This window comes from Strongylocentrotus purpuratus, unplaced genomic scaffold (assembly GCF_000002235.5).
Source record: "Strongylocentrotus purpuratus isolate Spur 01 unplaced genomic scaffold, Spur_5.0 spur5_scaffold_16, whole genome shotgun sequence".
Lineage (NCBI taxonomy): Eukaryota > Metazoa > Echinodermata > Echinoidea > Camarodonta > Strongylocentrotidae > Strongylocentrotus > Strongylocentrotus purpuratus.
Genome location: NW_022145601.1, coordinates 28634399 through 28652652, shown reverse-complemented (window position 1 = coordinate 28652652; position 18254 = coordinate 28634399). Strand labels below are relative to the sequence as shown.

Here is an 18254-nt window from a genome sequence, read left to right as displayed (position 1 = left end):
CTGATTAAATGATATATTGAGTGATTGATTGATATTTTTGTTATGATCAAGGGATTGATAAATGGATGACTTCACTGAATGATTAGTTGGTTTGTGGTTACATGATTAATTCGGTGGTTGAACGCTTTGGTGATAATTGATTTATAGATATTGAAAAAATATCTTAACTTATTGGTCAACTGATTTATTCAGTAGAAAGTTTCACAAGCTCTTATGTTTATTTTGCTGCAAGCGGCGAAGGGCGAGTGTTGATGCTGCCCTGTGCTGGATACACGAATTGTAGGGCTATAAAGATGGACAATAAGCTAGTCAGTGATCTAATATTATTTTGCTCCTTTTGATCTTAGACAAAATAAGGTCAGTCGGTGCAGTTGACTACAGTTTCGACAATTACGTAATATTTTAAACATTCAATTGTATCCATATTGACACTTTTTGCGGTGAAAGTATATTCTGGTGGAGAGTACCAGAGATGAGTAGGGCTCACTCCCAGTGACACCCCAATTATGCAAACAAAGACAGACAATGGAGATGGTGATGTGACGGTGAGGTCTTTTTATATTCATCCCTCCATCTCCGCTCACCTAATTTAGTTGGTGTTATATGCGCCCTGTTTTCATCGTTAGCTCCCTGACAGTCTCGATCCCTGTATCACCATGAGAACGCTCGTTGTCTTCGTCCTGCTCACCCTAGCCACGTTCTCATCGGCCCAGGTTATCGGCTTCGGCGGATGCCCCGACTTCAGACCGGCCGTCGAGTTCGATTTAAACCTCTACGCGGGGCGCTGGTACGAAATCGCCCTGTTCTACAACGCCCCCAAGAGGGTTTGCGATGTCAATCTAGCAGTTACACGGTGAAAGACGGATATTATTTCTACACCAATGAATCGGGAATTGATCCTTACGGCAACGCCTATTCATACCAGATCCCAGTTTACAGGTCAGGAGCGGACCCCAACAACGTGACGATACTGTGTAAGTAAAACATATAAACTTTTGAGGAAAAAAAAAACATCCCCATATAAACTTTTGAGGAAAAAACCCATCCCCCACAAAAAAAGGGGGGGGGGGAGAGAGAAAGGGAAAACTTAAAATATATCTAGCGCAAATTTTTAAGAAACCAATTGATAATTATAAGAAGGTTGTGATAACATGAGTCTATTGTAACATTGTCAGGTTTTCTCCTTTACCACTGTCACTAAGTTTTTACAATGGACCCTAAACTACTTACAAGGGCGTCGTAAGAATTTAAAGGAGGGGATCTGACTTTCACACAATTATATAGGGGCGACAAGTTTTCCGACAGAGAAGCTTAGGCGAACAAAAAAGAAGAGGAGTCTTTAGAATATTAATTGTAAAAGAGAAGAAAGTGAAGTAAACAATTAAAACAATTATTTAAAAACAATGCATAAAACAAAGTGCCTCAATCCTTGTGTTTTGGGGAACAGGGATTTAAAAAATGCTCATCCCAAACAAGTGTCTTAAAACTTGTGATTTACCAACAAGGGTTTAAAAAAAATTAGACCCGATTTGTGTCACATGTTACAACCCTGATAAACCAGTCTCCAATTCTCTCTCTCTCTCTCTCTCTGTCTCTCTCTCACTCTCTCTCTCTCTCTCCCTCTCTCTGTCTCTCTGTCTGTCTGTCTCTCTCTCTCTATCTCTCTCTCTCTCCCTCTATCTCTCTCTCTCTCTTTCTCTCTCACTTCAGATTATGCCAGTGAAACGACTCCAGGTGAATTCAAGGTTGTCTTCGTCGACTACCAAAGCTACGCCATTCTTCACGACTGCAACGAGTACCTGTGGGGGTTCATGAACGTCCAGAACAACTGGATCATCGCCCGTGATCGTACGATGTCGGAAGACGACTACGACGACGCCCTCCGGTACCTCGCCTCAATGGGCGTCAACGTGAGGAAGTTCAAGAAGGCGGACCAGGAGGATTGCCCCGTCTACCGAGACGTACCCGAGCAGCATGGGTGTCGATCCCGGGGGGGATGGGGGGGGATATATCCCCCCAATATTTCAGGTGGGGGGATGGCCTGTACAATCATCCCCCCCCCCAATAATTCACCATCAAAAAATCAAAAAAAAATGAAGAGAAAAATTAAGGATGAGAGCCCGATGAGAGTAGTTAATGGTTATTACTCGCAAGATGACCATCAATATACACATTTTGCTATCTCATTTTCATAATACATACATACATGTATATACGAAGTAAATAAGGCAACCGTAAATGAGACAAGAATAAATTGAATTCTCGCTCATATGGCTTCATCAGGAATTGATGTATTTATTCAATTTGTTCAATCAAGTACACGATACAATGAAGCGTCTTCTTTTACGAATAATTTAATGAAACGTAAAAGCTTCCGCGGAATGGGCGAAAAGGAATACAGACGAGGATTAAGAGTAATAATTTATTGAAACGTTAAAGCTTCCGCGCTTCGCGCGGTAGGGGAGAAACTGAGTTCTTGAAGGACACGATACAACAAATCATTTTCTTTCACTAATGTGAAAGCTTCCGCGCTTCGTGCAGGAATGGGCGAAAATGAATTCAGACAAGGATTAAGAGACGAGAATGGTACACAGGATCGTCTTCTTTCTTTAATAATCTGATGAAAAGTCAGAACTTTCGCGCTATGCGCGGAGGAAGGGGATCTTGATTCAAACAAGGATTTAGAGTCGAGAACGGTCCGACGAATCGTCTTCTTTCTCTTACAATTTAGTGAAACGTCAAAGCTTCCGCGTTTCGCGTGGTAGGGGAGAAACTGAATTCATGAAGGACACGATACAACAAATCGTCTTCTTTCTCTAATGTTAAAGCTTCCGCGCTTCGCGCAGGAATGGGCGAAAATGAATTCAGACAAGGATTAAGAGACGAGAATGGTACATCGAATCGTCTTCTGTCTTTAATAATCTAATGACACGCCAGAGCTTCCGCGCTACGCGCGGAGGAAGGGGAACTTGATTCAAACAAGGATTAAGAGTCGAGAACGGTCCAACGAATCGTCTTCTTTCTCTAATAATTTAGTGAAACGCCAAAGCTTCCGCACTTCTGGGGGGGGGGGGAACTCCCCCTCCCTGCACGCAACCCCCTAGGGACCACGCTTCGCGTGCTCACTACCGCCCCCTGAAATGAAATCCTGGCTACGCGCTTGGGAGGGGTGCAACTTGCCACACGCTTCTACCTCTTGATTGCTTTGATCCATTGCCGAAAATATTTTGGCACCTATCATCCCCCCCAACCACGGATACAAATCGACACCCTTGCCGAGCAGGATGAAGATCCCGAGAACGAGGACGAGCCGAGGAAGTAAATACATGTAGAATAGCTTACTTCCGTTTGGTTGTACGACACAGGCTCCGGTGATAATTGCTATGCGATCAGCAGCCTACACTATCCGAATCATTACCTTCACCCTCGGATCAAACATTATAGGATTTCCTAACCCTATAACCTTAAGCCCACCTGCAAACACAACCCTAACCTTATATCTTTGACTCAATAAAACCTGAAGTATGTGTCGGAACATTTGTAAACAAGTAAATCATTTCTATCCGGAATTAATTAATATCAAATCAAACGGTTTTTCATCCATTGAATTAATGATGCTATTTTTTTTAAATAGTTAAAAAGAAAAACTAAATATTTGTGTAGACATGACCATTAAAGTTAATTGAGAATAAATAGCCTTCTTCATAAAGTTTTTATAATAAAATATTATATGTCAAACAAGGAGACTTTAAAATATCGCTTGTTTGCATTTTTTTATAAATCATACTTTATATATGAATGATTGAAATTAAATTATTCTGTTGAACTATATAATTTGACTGATTTGCTACTTCAACTGATCGATTAATCGAATGATTAGCAGGTTAATGATTGGTTGGTTGATGGTAAATTTAATACCTGGGTAATTGATTGAAGCGTTTTGTTGATGATTTTATTTAGTGATTGGTGGATTAATTAATTGTTTGGTTGATTGGTTAGTTGACTGATTGATTGTTTGATTGATTCATTCATTGGTTGGTTGGTTGAGCCATTGGTCGAGTGGTTGATTGATTGGTATTGGTTTGTTTATCAGTTGGTTGATTGGTTGACAGGTTGAGCGATTGGTTAGTAGATTGTGACCCCAAAACTGCTATGGATTAAAGCTTATCTGCCATAGTTTACAGGAGGGATTAGAGCGCTCTGCAAGGTCACTGGACAGGTGGTTATCTCATCAACTCAGCTCTCAGTTAACATAAGAAAAAGAGGATCATGGGGGACCAATGGTCACCGATTAGGCATTGGTTGTTATATAGAGGGCGCAAGTAGCTACAAGTAGTGCAGTGTGCCTTTAAAAGAACTTGCCGGGTAAAACTTTGTGTTTGTTTGGGAGTTGGAGAGAGGGATAATATTATGTAGAGGACATAACATGCTTGGTTATATAAAACAACAAATATAACAAATAAAACAACCGACACTAGCTGACAGGTTGACATTTGTAAGGTTAAACCATGGACATTCGAGCTAGGCGAGCCGCTTAGTAAGTTTGACAATCGAACAGCAATAAATGATGTGCCTAAAATTATGAAATGCTAACAAACAAACAATGACCGACACGTTTCAATCCTCCCCTATATCGTGGTCATTGCTCTGTAAGCCTTGATTTGTATCATAATATTATACATGCGCTTTTCAAAGAATATTAGGATGCGATCTTTAGAGGGAGGGGTTGAAGAGTTGTTTTGGGGGTGGCTTGAGCCCCCTACACGGTCTAGAGCCCCTTACTGGTACCACTTTGTACCTGCATATCACCATCATGTCATCATAAACCAGTCAATAGTACCTTTTCTTTTCATCTTTGTTTCCTTATAATCATGTTGGAATATTTTTCTCTCTTTGAAAGACATCGACACTTTCTGTCACAAAAGTGATTATGTGTACCTCCATATAGAGTAGTGAAGTGTGACGTCATCTTAAATCTAGTTTTAGAATTTCTCAATAATTTTCTTCATTATTTTTGATGCTCTTTCGGAAAATGAAGAAAAAATTAAGAAATTCTTTAAAAAAATAAAAAATAAAAAAAAAAAAAAAAAATTATGACGTCACAGCTTCGGTACTCGGTTCCATTTGTTTGCTAAAATGTCCTTTGAATTTACCTGGTTTCTTAATTTACGTCAGCGTCCTATTGATTATTACGTAACCACTATTTGACATCATACTGAGCGATGGAATGCACATTTATTCCTGTTTATTTGGTAAAGCCTTCAAGGAAAATGACAAGAGGAAAAGAAAACAGAATTTAAAGAGGCGATGTGGTGTAAGGGGGACATTGGTTGGGCGGGATCGCCTACTTAAATTCGCCGGAAGACATGTTCTCAATATTTTGGACAGCTTAAACGGAGACGTTACCTTGATCAAGCCACAACAGAAAAACTAGTTTATGTATTTATTACGAGTCGTATTGACAATTGTAACAGTTTGTTGTTTGGTTTACCAGAGTCTCTCAATAGGGACTTTTAGATTCGCACGAAGACAATGGGGATTGCTACGATCGACGTCCTTTTAATGCACTGCTTTGAATGGACGTCACACGTATCAGTCCACGCAAATCTAAAAGCCCCTAATAAGGTCCAAAGAGTACAAATTTCTGCAGCTAGACTTGTCTCACAAAAACTTTAACGAAATCACATTACTTCTGTATTTTATGATTTACATTGGATACCTGTAATCGTTGTTAAACTCTTAACAATTGCATAAATGTAAACACAATGATGCTCCCATGTATTTGCAAAATAGTATTTCAAGCCATCGATCAACTCCCAATATCTGTTCATCTTCAAAACATTTATTAAATCTACCCAAAATATATGGGCACCTCAATTTTGTAATTGATTTGATAATTGTAAGTGATTAACGGGGAAAGCTCAATGTTTTTCATGTCTTTCCTCTTCTCTCTCTCTCTCTCTCTCTCCTCTCTCTCTCTCTCTCTCTCTCTCTCTCGTATCTAAGCGCATAAAGAAAATTATTAAATATAATATATTATATAAAGGAATTGAATTATTATTATCATTATTATTATTGTTATTATTACTATTATTATTATTATTCATTATTCCACCCACCGTTCTCAAAATCTACTAAATGTACCTTTACATAAATGTGTGTGCCATTTGTCAATCTCTTTCTTTATTTCTGCCATTCTGTCTATATCTTCTTAAGTATGGTTACTGTCAACTTTTCTGCAAATCTCTGTATATTTATTATACATTCTTATACAATTTGGATTTTTCCTTCTGCATCTGTTTAGAAAAACTTCATTACAAATTCTCGTATTTTTTTTTACACATATCCCATTTTGTTCTTGCATTCATTCGATTATGGTTAGACGTTAGAGCTTGTATGACGTTTTTAATTTTGTTCTTAGAATCAATGTCACATATAGCAATGAGTTATTAAACTTCCAAAGACCTTTCTCCCTTTCAACGCTATCTGTTTTCAATCTTAATCAGGCGCGTACGCAGGATTTTTTCAGGGGGGGGGGGGGGGGGGGGGGGTTTTAACATTTATAAATCGGGCCGAAAATTTCGCAACGACTCAGCCAGCCGCTGAATAAGCGGGGGGGGGGGGGGGGGGGGGGGGGGGGGGGGGGGGGGTAAGAGGACACATTTTTTTTTTTTTTGGTCTCGAAATTTGAAAATTTGACATTTTGCTCCGTTGGGGGGGGGGGTAAGGTCAGCTTTTTTAGGTCAACCATGAGAATTTTTTTTTTTTTTTTTTTTCAATAATTAAAAAAAAAAAAAAAAAAAAAAAAAAAAAAAAAAATCCAAAAGGGGGGGGGGGGGGGGGGGGGGTTTTAGAGAAATTTAGGGGGGTTTACACACAAAAAATTACCAAAGGGAGGGGTTTAACCCCCCAAACACCCCCCCTGTGTACGCGCCTGATCTTAATGATACATCACAGTGATCATATTGATGGCAGGTCTAATATCGGTAGTTTAGACATAACAATACAGTGACGATGAAATAAGCCAATAATCGAGTCTAGAATAGATTCCTAACGATAGTTGTCGTAAATTGCTTTCCTTGTGCGTTCATTTTCCGCCATATACCCCAATAAGTTTGAATTTATTTGGATGTTTTGTAACTACTTAATTGATTTGTATACCTGTGACCAGGCGCGTGGGCAGGATTTTTTCGAAGGGGGGGGGGTAAGATTTGAAAATCGCGCCGAAAATTTCGCAACGGCACAGCCAGCCGCTGAATAAGCGAGGGGAGGGGGGGGGGTAAGAGCAACTCCCCTCCAAAACACACACACACAACAAAAATTGAGGGGGGGAGGTTCGACCCCGAACACCCTCCCCCCCCCCCCCCCCCCCCCCCCCCCCCCCCCCCCCCCCCCCTCCGCTTTCGCGCCTGCCTGTGACCAACCTGGGGTATCAAAATGAGGATCTTTTACACAGTTCCAATCACCTCCAAATATAAGTAAATCGTCTTTGTGCTTAATACATTTTATCCAGTTGAACATCTTTTTGTAAAAACAACTCTTTTCTGATTTTACAGTCGGAGCATATACATTTAGCACAAAGCATATCTTCCTTCTGTATCTAAATATAACAGCAACAGCTCTTCCATCAAAATTTACAAAACTATCAAGCAATTCTATATCATTCTTTATCCTGATTATAATTACAAGGCCTTTAGAGTGGTTAGTGCTATGGAGGAAGAAAGAAAGGGCGCCACATTCTGATTTAAATGATGTTTCTAGCTCAGAGGTTAACAAAATTTGTTGCAATAAAATGATGTTTTCTTTTCGAAACGATAGCCATTGGCAGTGGCGTACGTTGACCTAATGACATTCCGTTCCGTTGGGGGGGGGGGGGGAGGTCATTTTTGTTAGGTCATCCATTAGGATTTTTATTTTTTTTTAATTATTTTAATTAAAAAAAATCACAACTCGAAAGGGGGGGGGGGTTCCCAAAAAACATACACATAAAAACAACTGAAGAGGGGGGGGGGGGGTAACCCCCCCCCCCTGCGTACGCGCCTGGCCATTGGCATTGTTAGAATTTTAACTCCATCCTTCCAACCTTTTTTATAAATAAATAAAGAACTATATGTTCCAGGTTCCAAAATTTATATAAGTTTTGTTATAAATTAGTTACTTTAGTTGAATGATTAATTGATGACTAATTTATTGGTTATTTGTTTTATTTATTGTTATCCTTGTAATATACGATCGGCGATCGGCTTATAAAAGTCATGGGGTTTCTGATTGACCTAAAGGTTTATAATTATCATTGCAGCATGAGCTAAATCCAGGATTTTGTTTCAGAATCTGTGACAAAGTTACCGGATCCCTTTAAAGCACAATCTCGAAATGAAAGAATTGACACCTTCGACATGTTACTTCATGAGATAAACTATCAATGAGAGAAAACGGAGAGATCGACTGTAAAAGAAAAGTTGAATAAAAAAATGCTCACAGTTACTATTCGTTTAAGCCCTTATAAAAAAGTACCATTGTAACCATGTTTTTTTGTCCAAATTACCATCCACCTTGGTAACCATAGTAATCATGGTATCAAACACTGAAATACATCGTTTGATGACCCTATGTTTATCATTGTTTGATACCATGGTAACCATGGTGGATGGTAAGTTGGACAAAAAAAAACATGGTTACCAGGGTATTTTTTTTATAAGGGGGGGGGGGGGGAGGGCACATATGAGGGGGCTATGAGATGAGGGATGGTGACAACATCTTGTCAAATAGCACGTTCAGTAATTATATCTCAGTCTTTTTTATTGAACATGAATAACATTTGGAAATGTACATGAAGTTTTTCCTCGGGTGTGAAAACTCCTATAAAGTATAGACCTGTATATTCTTGAACTTTGAGCAATTGATTACCCTGCCTAGAGAAGGGATGTTTGATAGTTTTGAAACTAGATATGGCACTTTAGATGACTGCAAAAGAGCACAATTTGTAAGCGACAGTGAAAATACAGGTACAAAAGGGCACTTATCAAAGGGCAATTACATCAGAAGTAACATTAGCAAGTAACAGTAACAGATGCGAAAAAGGAACATTATAGGAAAGGGAAGGGGCACTTTAAGAAAGTAAAAATGGGCTCTTATCAGAAGGGAGAAGTGCACCTGTCAAAATAAAAGGGGTACTTATCAAAGATGAAAGGGGCACTTATCAAAGATGAAAGGGGCACTTATCAAAGACGAAAGGGGCACTTTCTCATAATTGAAAATGCACTTATTACAAAGAAAAAGAGGCCCTTGTCAAAGTGAAAAGGGCACCTATCAGATGTGGATAGGGGCACTTATTAGAGGTGAAAAGGGACATTTATAATAAAGGGGACAAATATTTGCTACAAAAGGTTCTCGCACCCGAGGTGAAAAGGGGCATTTGTCAAAATAAAAGGGCACCTATCAGATTAGAAAAGGGGCACTTATCAGAGGTGAAAAGGGGCACTTATGATAAGAGGGAAGGAGCTTATAGAAAGAAAAAGGGCACTTATCTGAAGTTAAAAAGGGGTCTAATGGGATATTTGTTAACATTGGGGGAAGGGGCATTGTGGCCCCTACCCCCCCCCCCAACCCCAGTGTGCTGCCTCTGCATCGTTATCATCACCACCCCAACCACCACCATCCTCATCATAGTTGCTACCCTTGTCATCAACATTATCATAATCATCATAATCATCACCATCATCAATATCATCATTATCTTCCCCTTCATCATTATCATCATCACTACAATCATCAGACTCACAGCTTTTATGACCTATACACCATTATTCATTGTCATCAATACCTACCATCAATGACTTTACCACAAAAAGACAATCATCACCATCATCATCATCACCATCATCAAAATAATCACCATCATCATCACCATCATCATCACCATCAAAATAATCACCATCATCAACATAATCACCATCATCACCATCATCACCATCATCATCATCACCATCATCACCATCATCATCATCATCATCATCACCATCATCAACATAATCATCATCATCATCATCATCATCATCATCGTCATCATCACCATCATCAACATCATCATCACCATCATCAACATAATCATCATCATCATCATCATCAACATCATCACCATCATCATCATCATCATCATCATCATAATCAAGCTCTCCACAACATCTATAAATCCCTGATTTTGACTGCCAATAAAAGCCAACACAAAATTTCAGTCACAACCTCGACATTTTAGAAAACAATTCAATACACTAATGTCTGCCTTGGAAATCATTCTCGTAACCCACGTAAGGGTAATTTATTGTCTTCAACACATTGCTCAATAACCATCTCTATTCACCCTACGTGAAGGCCTATAAGTTAGTTCATTTAAGTAATGCTTCATTTTCTGATCAATACTTTAAATAGGTTGGGTTCACTATTCAATCTTACCTGAATCGAAAGAGAGAAAGAAATGAAAGGGGAGAGAGACAGAAAGAGAGAAAAAGCGGCAAGATTTTTGTATGGTGCATATTAACAAAGAAAAGATATAAAAAGGTAGAGGAATTTTCAAAAGGGAAAATAAAAGAATTTGTTCAAAGTTCCACGTTGGGTGAAAACGGAAATCTAAGATTGCATAATCTTATAAGTGCACTAAAGAAATGATAACATATAATATTATTACATATAGTCAGCATTACTGAATACAAAATATCTGACATAATGAAATATACATTACAAGAGTAAATATAAACAAAATATGTACATAAAATTACAATTGCCTATAGGATAGCAAAGAGAACACAAATATTGAAGTACACGAGGAAGATTATTTTTGTGACCAGCCCTTCAGTGATAGTGGAAGAGTCCTGTTATGTACATTATATGGTTTGAAATTGGAATGTTCCATTAACATCTTAGGGAGTTAATTTTGTTTGAAAAAGAAAAAGAAATAATTGTAATATGATCTATCTATGAAATCATAAATTAATCCAAATAAACAAATTGCTTTGATATGACCTATGGATGTTATGATGTACAAATTACTTGCTTTTTTAATGGTAACAAAATAGGATTACTAAATTCCATAATTTTTTTTAATTTATGTATACACATGTAGGACTACTTATACCTATGAATATTGTATGTATTATGTCATGGAAAGAATACATATATTAGTTAACTCACAAATCAATAGCTACAATGAGGTATTTGTAAATACAATTCTATTCTGAGACAAAATTATGTTTATTGTTTGACAATTGGGCATTGTGAATGACCCCAGTAAGTTACCATAGTATTAATATATGTTCTAGCAAAATCAGAAGCAGAGAGCAAGAACATAATAATATTTGAGCACAAGTTAAGGCAATTTATAGGTGAATGCAAATAGCATGAACAAAGTCACTTACTTACAGAAGTTTTTAAAGGAATTATAACCACAATAATAATAATATAAAAATCAAACAAAAACAATTGGTTGCTGAATACAGGAATCAGTTAGTAGTACTGTTGCACATAACACTGGAAATGCATATCATTGTGGAGATATTATTATTGGGTATGTCTTATTCTTATCCCAATGGAATGAGTTTGATCTCATATGCAGAGCACATCTCTGGAAAGAATCCAAAGAGAGAAAACGAATTTATCTGATGAATTTACATTTTTAAATAAGAAATCTGGAGAGGATGATAAGTGTCAAGAAAGTCTCATAACATATGTGAACTGAAACTTTAAATTGATACTCCAAATATGCAAACTGTCTCTCTTATTCCAAAAAGGATTGAAATACATTAGGAGTGCGTCATTTTGTCAACTAATCAAGTCAATCAGTATATAATGAAATGGATCTTTTGTTAAATCTTATCAACCAAACATTCATGAATTATTACTTTCCAACATCTAGAACATGCACATGGGACTGTTATAACATTCACACCACTTACACTGTTTCCAGAAGCACTTATACTTCAGACAATTACTATGATAAGCATTTGAAAGCGCTCAGCTCTATAAGGCATTTGTAAAATAAAAAATGAATTATCTAGGCACAATCAAATACTTCAAGCATAAGCGTAGCAGGCCATTTTGTTCTTCTTTCCACAGGTTTTATTTTGTCACAAATTCACTATTATGATTTCACACAACATTGAACTGCCACGATGTACTCGATAAAGCTGTCATCAATAAGATTTATACAAGGCTTCCTTCATTTTCACTTGTTCACATACTGCAAGTCTTTGCTCTGTTTTGCCGTCTTAATTTGGCTTATTTGTTTGAAATGTAGTCACAAACACTGATGATGTAGATATTGAAGTTTGTAATACATCTTTAACTTTTGAAACATCAAAGATACAATTTATGAACCATCTTTCTTCTATTTTGGTTATTTGTCAATGATTTGAAAACTGTGATTCTTAATAATTCAAAAGCCTCCTTTAAAGTTACAAATTCTTTTTTTTCTAGTCCACATTCTATCTTTCAAGAGCATAAGTTGTTAATTATTGTTGAAGCACTTATTTGCTTCTATTTCTGTTTATCTCAAAATAATCACAATTTCCAGACTATAAAGAACACTTTAAATCTCCAATAAGAAAGAGACAAAAAAGACATAACCAGAGCAGCATAAATATAAGGCATATATCGACGGTTTCACACTGAAAGCGACTAGTCTCATACAACAGCCTTTTCAAACAGAGTTATGATGCACATGAACTGCTGCAAGAAAGGTAACATAATTCTAGTTCCACAGTTTCACAATCACTTTCTCTTCAAGTCGTCTTTTTGCTGGAGTCGCGGCACAGTTTTAGCAAGCCATCTGATTGTTTATGTTCTTTCTTTCCTACTTTGTGACGTTCATGTGGAGTCACATCAACTTGTTTGACTGCACATCACTTCGCATACATATTTTACATGGCTACATTTAAATATTTATCATATCATTGTATACACACAGAAACATTCACAGCCGTGCCCACAAACTTTGTTCTTGTGTTTTGCATACCATATACTCATACAGGGCTGAATTTCACAAGAACATCCATTTCTTAAATATTTGAATCTACAAACTTCCTCAGCACATCTCAAATCCAACTGTAATCAAATCGTACCATCAGAGAGGGGTGTGGCTCAGTGGTTTGTACCACCAGGTTCACAAACCATAAGGTCCATGGTTCATTTCCCACCCAGAAACAGCCACTTTCATATCCTTCTGCATTTGAATACAATACTTTTTTTCTTTGGTCTTTTTTCTGGCTAAGGGTAAAATGATGCACAGCAACATTTGAAGGCCCTACAGCTCTCCTTACTTCACTGCAAACCCAACACTCACATCAGTACTTCTTGCATTTGTTTGTGGCAAGCTCATTCATGCTCTTGCCAACATTTATCGATCTCATACAGCGTACATACTGACCACACAAGAATACATACTGTTGATAATTTTATAGATTCAAATGCATTTCTATACCATTGCAAGCTCTGTACGTAAGCACTTTCTCTTAACATTCATTTCAATTTTAGATATAATACTCTCCCATCTTTATTTGACATACAAACAGCTGGCAACAAAGACTAACATCATCTTTCAAGGTGCAAATAAATTATTGGAGTAAAGAAGGATGACGAACACAAAGATCACACACATTCTTCCCGGACATTAGTAGAGGGTTGATGTACTCAAAGCCCTCAAACTCTCCTTGGTCTATCTGACTTAGAACACCCCTGTATGAAGAGCAAATATGAAAGATACAGGGAGGGGAAAGAAACGGGAAGAGAATGAGAAATAAATGATTAAACATTAATAATTGATTATATTTGACTATAATTGTATATGCAAAACAATAGAATAAAACAGTACATATGCTAGTTGCCTCAGATTTCAATTTGAACATGACGAAATGGAAACGATTCATGGGAATCATAACATTATTAATGGATGCTGAAATATTTGTAATGTCATCTTTAGGAATACCTGACTACATTTCTGATGGTGAGAGAAAGAGAGAGAGAGAGAGAGGTAGTGAGAGGTAGAGAGAGAGGTCGGGGTAGAGAGAGAGAGAGAGAGAGAGAGAGAGAGAGAGAGAGAGAGACTTACGGGTCATCAGGGGTCAGTTGTATCGGCTCTTCTGTGAACTGAGGGTCAAAATGTTCTAGGTCACGGTCACTCTGAAGGTGTGGCTTGTAGGGTGGTGTCACTTGACGAGACTCAATCTGATGGACAGATAAAAGAAAAGACACGTTAAAATAAAGGGATCGTTTAACAATGTTAAATCTGAGATGCACGGCCCTATGTGTTATCAGTGTCTGTGATATGGTGTTATATTGAAGCCCTAAAAAAATTGCTGTATATTAGAAACTTTATAAACTTGACACAAAGAAGTTCCTGGGCTTGAAATCGGGCGAAAGTTTTACATCTAGCATCCCTGATATAGCACCATGGAGCTAATAACAATCCTCAGAAGTACAAGGACCAATGGAAGCAAGTATACTCAAGCATGAGGGTCGATACAGATTTCATTAGAATCATATTGCCTTTTCGTGGACGTTTGTAATAGTTTTGATCTGCAAATACCTCATGAGAAAACATTTCTTTGAATACATTAATAATAATCATATCTACTAGAATTAACAAACTGGGTGTAGCAGAAATTACAACAGCCTTATAAATATTTAGAGCATCATTTCTGTAAAGGCAATGCAACATTTGGGGGCAAAGTTTGCAATCATTTTATATCAAATATTTGTAAGTGTACTCACTCTATCCCAGTCTATAGTCTTGAAGAAAGGATGCCCTGTGATGTCACCGAAACCAGTCTGAGGATGACATCCTAAACGCTCTATAGGGTTCTGTGATGAAGATACAGAGGGATGATAAAATTATAGGATGAGTCATGAACCAAGACTACACTCAACAATGTATATTTGTATATCCATCTATTGAAGGTCAAAAATTGTAATGATTTTATTTTGTGAGTATTTGTTATTCATCTCTTTCTCATTCAAATAGATTGAACTTGACCTTGACCTTGAACTTGAACTTAGAACTAAAAATACCACTGTCTTTCTTTCTCTCCTTTTTTTTCTTCTCTCACAACCATTTCCCAAATTGCTTGTTCCATACTTTGTGTTATTGTTATCCACTAAAGTCGCTTTCCCAGCAAATAGACTTGACCTTAAACTGGACATCCATGATGAAATTAAAATGCAACAGTCTTTCCTTCACTCTTTGTTCTATTCAGGTTCTTTTTCTTTCTTTCTATCAATAACTAAATCCTTGAACACTTGTACCAGTCTTTGTGTATGTAAATTATTCATCAAAGTCTCTTTCTCCTCACTGAACTTAAAGGTAAAGACCAGTATTGGAAATGCCCCAATTTCAAAAAATGAAATGGAAGCTCTTATTAGTAATTACCAATCATGTGAAAGAATATGTTTTGACTAATACATCATGATAAAAAATTGCCGGGAAACCGCCTACTAATTGATATATTTGGTAAATTAGTTTATCTATTGGTGTGTGAGAGATAAACGCATGTGTCACGCACGTGTGCGTATTCCTATATACATCTTTCTGTGTACAGTGCTTGTAACTTTACCAAGACTGGGCCAAATTTCTTATCATTAATTTGATGATTCAAGAACCTTGCAGTACACACCAATACTTATATGCTAGATGATCAACCTTTTCTGATAGATTCCACAACGTTTCTTTCACAATGCAATCGCATAACCATAACTGGTCTTTATCTTTAAACTTTCTTCACATTACCCCTCCTCTCCTCATTTCCTCTCAATATCTTGACATGTTCCTCCCATCATTGCTTACCTTATTAAGGAATCCTTTGAGTACTGATGCAGCCTTGACAGACAGAGACCTGGGTATCCTAATAGGCTTCTCAAGGATAACTAAAACAAAACAAAGTATAGAATCCATGAGAAATGATAAACAAATAAAACAACAAAAATCAACAAACAAATAAATGAGTAATTAGCTAAATACATGATACCCTCAGTGACATATAGAAAGCAGGAATACAATTCTATCTTCCATCAACATATGCCAATTTACATTTCACACAGCTGTAATAACTATTTTAAAAGGTAAAGTCCCTTTAATACCGCAAGGGTTTGTTTGTTCCGTTTTGAATAAAATTTGTATCTGATAGACTTACTACCTCCCTGAGCTATGCCCAAACTGACAAAAAGATTTTCCTGTGATTAAATGAAAACAAGTTTCACGACATGAAGTTTCTTTTAGTTTCGTGTTTTGCCCTACACAGAATATTCTCTGCACCTGAGCTATCGATAAAGCCAGATATCATAAATGTCTTCTGTATATTTCTTGCAAAACCATTTGAGAGCTTACTTTCATGGAAGTCATTAGACTTCAATCCTGACCTGACTAGAATTGTAATTTACCTTGGAATAGATAATCTTCAGTGTTCTGGTCAGGATGGTCAGCGTTACCGACGATGTCGAACGGTGATCGTCCAGCGAGCATCTCAAACATGAGCACTCCAAGAGCCCACCAATCCACACTGAAATCTAGAGTCATAACAAACAGATAAAACACCGGTCAATGAGTCGGTCAATAAGATGATTACAAAGCAAAAATATAAAAAGCACAAAACGTCTAGATTAGAGGGAGAAAAGAAGGAAGTATTGTTTGGAATGCCTACAATCAGAGTAAACGTGTTCTATATGAGAAATGTTTGTGAGTGGTTTCAAGACACGAGTGGTTTCAGGACACGAGTGGTTTCAAGACGCTGGTGACCAATGCTCTGCAGACTACTTCTAAAATCCAAGATCTTAACTTCAACCCCATACAGTTTATACTATCCCTAACTCTAAACCGAACCCCAAACCCGTTGCAATGCCCTTTGATGGCATAAAGCTTGGACCATATGTCAGATCACCTTTTGACCATGCGAGTATGCAAAGGCTGAATTTGATTGCTTGATACATTGTTTACTAAAATAACTTGCGGCCTGCTTGTTCCTTCACTCTCCTATTTCCACTGTTTTACAAGGTATGCTATGCAACAAGGACTTAGTCTTGGATCCAGTCTGCAGCTGATTGTTCCCATCCCCCTGTCATCACTAGCACACCTTGGTGAAGCTATAAAAAGCCACCGAAGGTGTGGTAGTGACTGCAGGGAGACTAGGCACGGTGCGATCGTCTTCCTGGCTCTCCACACGTCTGCAGGTCTTCCTCTTCACGCCTGATCACCAGCCCCAGCCCGGCCTTTGCTATTTATCTTTCATCTATCTAAAGTGCTTCTTCAGTATTTAGAGGGTCAAAGCTCTTCTCCCTCCTCCACCCTTATCATAGGTGGTGTGTAACATACAACATCCTTAACCGTGATATGTTTATGTGGATGCCAAAGTACATGTAAAATGTTCATCCAGATCAGTGCATTCAAACTAGCTGCCTTTTCCTGTTCAGAAAGGAAACCACCTATGGCCTTGTGGGAAATGTTTGGCATTGGTCAGAGGTCATTTCCTGTTGACCTGAGCACAATCCTCCCTCGGTTTACGTACATTTCCTACCACTACATGGTTATCTGGAGATATCAGATGTAACACGTTTCCTTGTGGAAACAGGTACGGAATTGAGGGCAATTTTAATGTTACTCACAATAATCTTGTAAATACAATTCCTTCCCCCAATTAAGAGAATGTACTATTTGCACAGTAGAATAGAGTAGAATAAAGAGGGTGATTCAAAGAGAGAAAAACAACTCCCCAAACCCATACTCACCGTAGTCTTCTCCTCTCAGTATCTCTGGTGCGATGTAGTTGGGTGTACCACAGAATGTACTGGTAGTATCTCCTGGCCTCAGTCCCTCTTTACACATGCCATAGTCAGTGAGTTTGATGTGACCATCAGCATCCAGTAACACATTGTCAAGCTTCAAGTCTCGATAGATCACACCTGATGGGAAAAACACAAGACAAACTTAATACATCTTCAGGAAACTTCTTCTTTTTCTGGTTCAAATAATCTTGTATATTTTGTGACAACGAACAAGAGAATAACAGAGAGAGGAAGAGAGGGAGGGAGAGAGAGGGAGAGAGAGAAAGAGAGAGAGAGAGGGAGGGGGGATAAGCGAATTAAGAGGGATAGACAGACAAACCTAGCAAACAGAGACAGAAGTAGAAGGCGAGAGGTAGAGAGAAATTTTTAATCCTTAAAGCCCCACTGTCCTACTTGTAGCTACTTGCTCCCTCTATATAGAAAACTTTCCCAAT

At 37.9% G+C, this 18254-nt stretch overlaps 2 protein-coding genes and 1 non-coding gene across 9 annotated transcripts in view; 1 reads left to right on the top strand and 2 right to left on the bottom strand.

The window, feature by feature from the left end:
• Positions 1-634: 634 nt before the first annotated feature.
• Positions 635-3836, top strand: LOC115924787. Its single transcript, XM_030987617.1, has 3 exons — positions 635-974; positions 1711-1965; positions 3276-3836. Exons 1-3 carry the CDS (start codon positions 731-733, stop codon positions 3320-3322), a joined length of 546 nt encoding a protein of 181 aa, XP_030843477.1. The 5' UTR covers positions 635-730; the 3' UTR covers positions 3323-3836.
• A 6443-nt stretch (positions 3837-10279) lies between these two features.
• LOC581257 (protein kinase C iota type) overlaps positions 10280-18254 on the bottom strand; it is a 91299-nt gene continuing 83324 nt past the window's right edge. For 6 of the 7 annotated variants that reach the window (XM_011684538.2, XM_011684540.2, XM_011684541.2 and 3 more), the window contains 6 exons: positions 17764-17937; positions 16423-16548; positions 15830-15909; positions 14761-14850; positions 14099-14214; positions 10280-13725 (listed from right to left, as the gene is read on the bottom strand). In XM_011684538.2, coding sequence (XP_011682840.2) covers positions 13605-13725; positions 14099-14214; positions 14761-14850; positions 15830-15909; positions 16423-16548; positions 17764-17937 — 707 coding nt within the window. In that variant the 3' untranslated portion in view covers positions 10280-13604. The remainder of the gene's footprint in view (positions 13726-14098; positions 14215-14760; positions 14851-15829; positions 15910-16422; positions 16549-17763; positions 17938-18254) is intronic. The other variant, XM_030987237.1, reaches the window with a different exon arrangement.
• Mir2011 (microRNA mir-2011) lies at positions 17077-17176 on the bottom strand. The gene has a single exon (NR_036428.1). It is a non-coding gene; the product is annotated as a microRNA mir-2011 (primary transcript).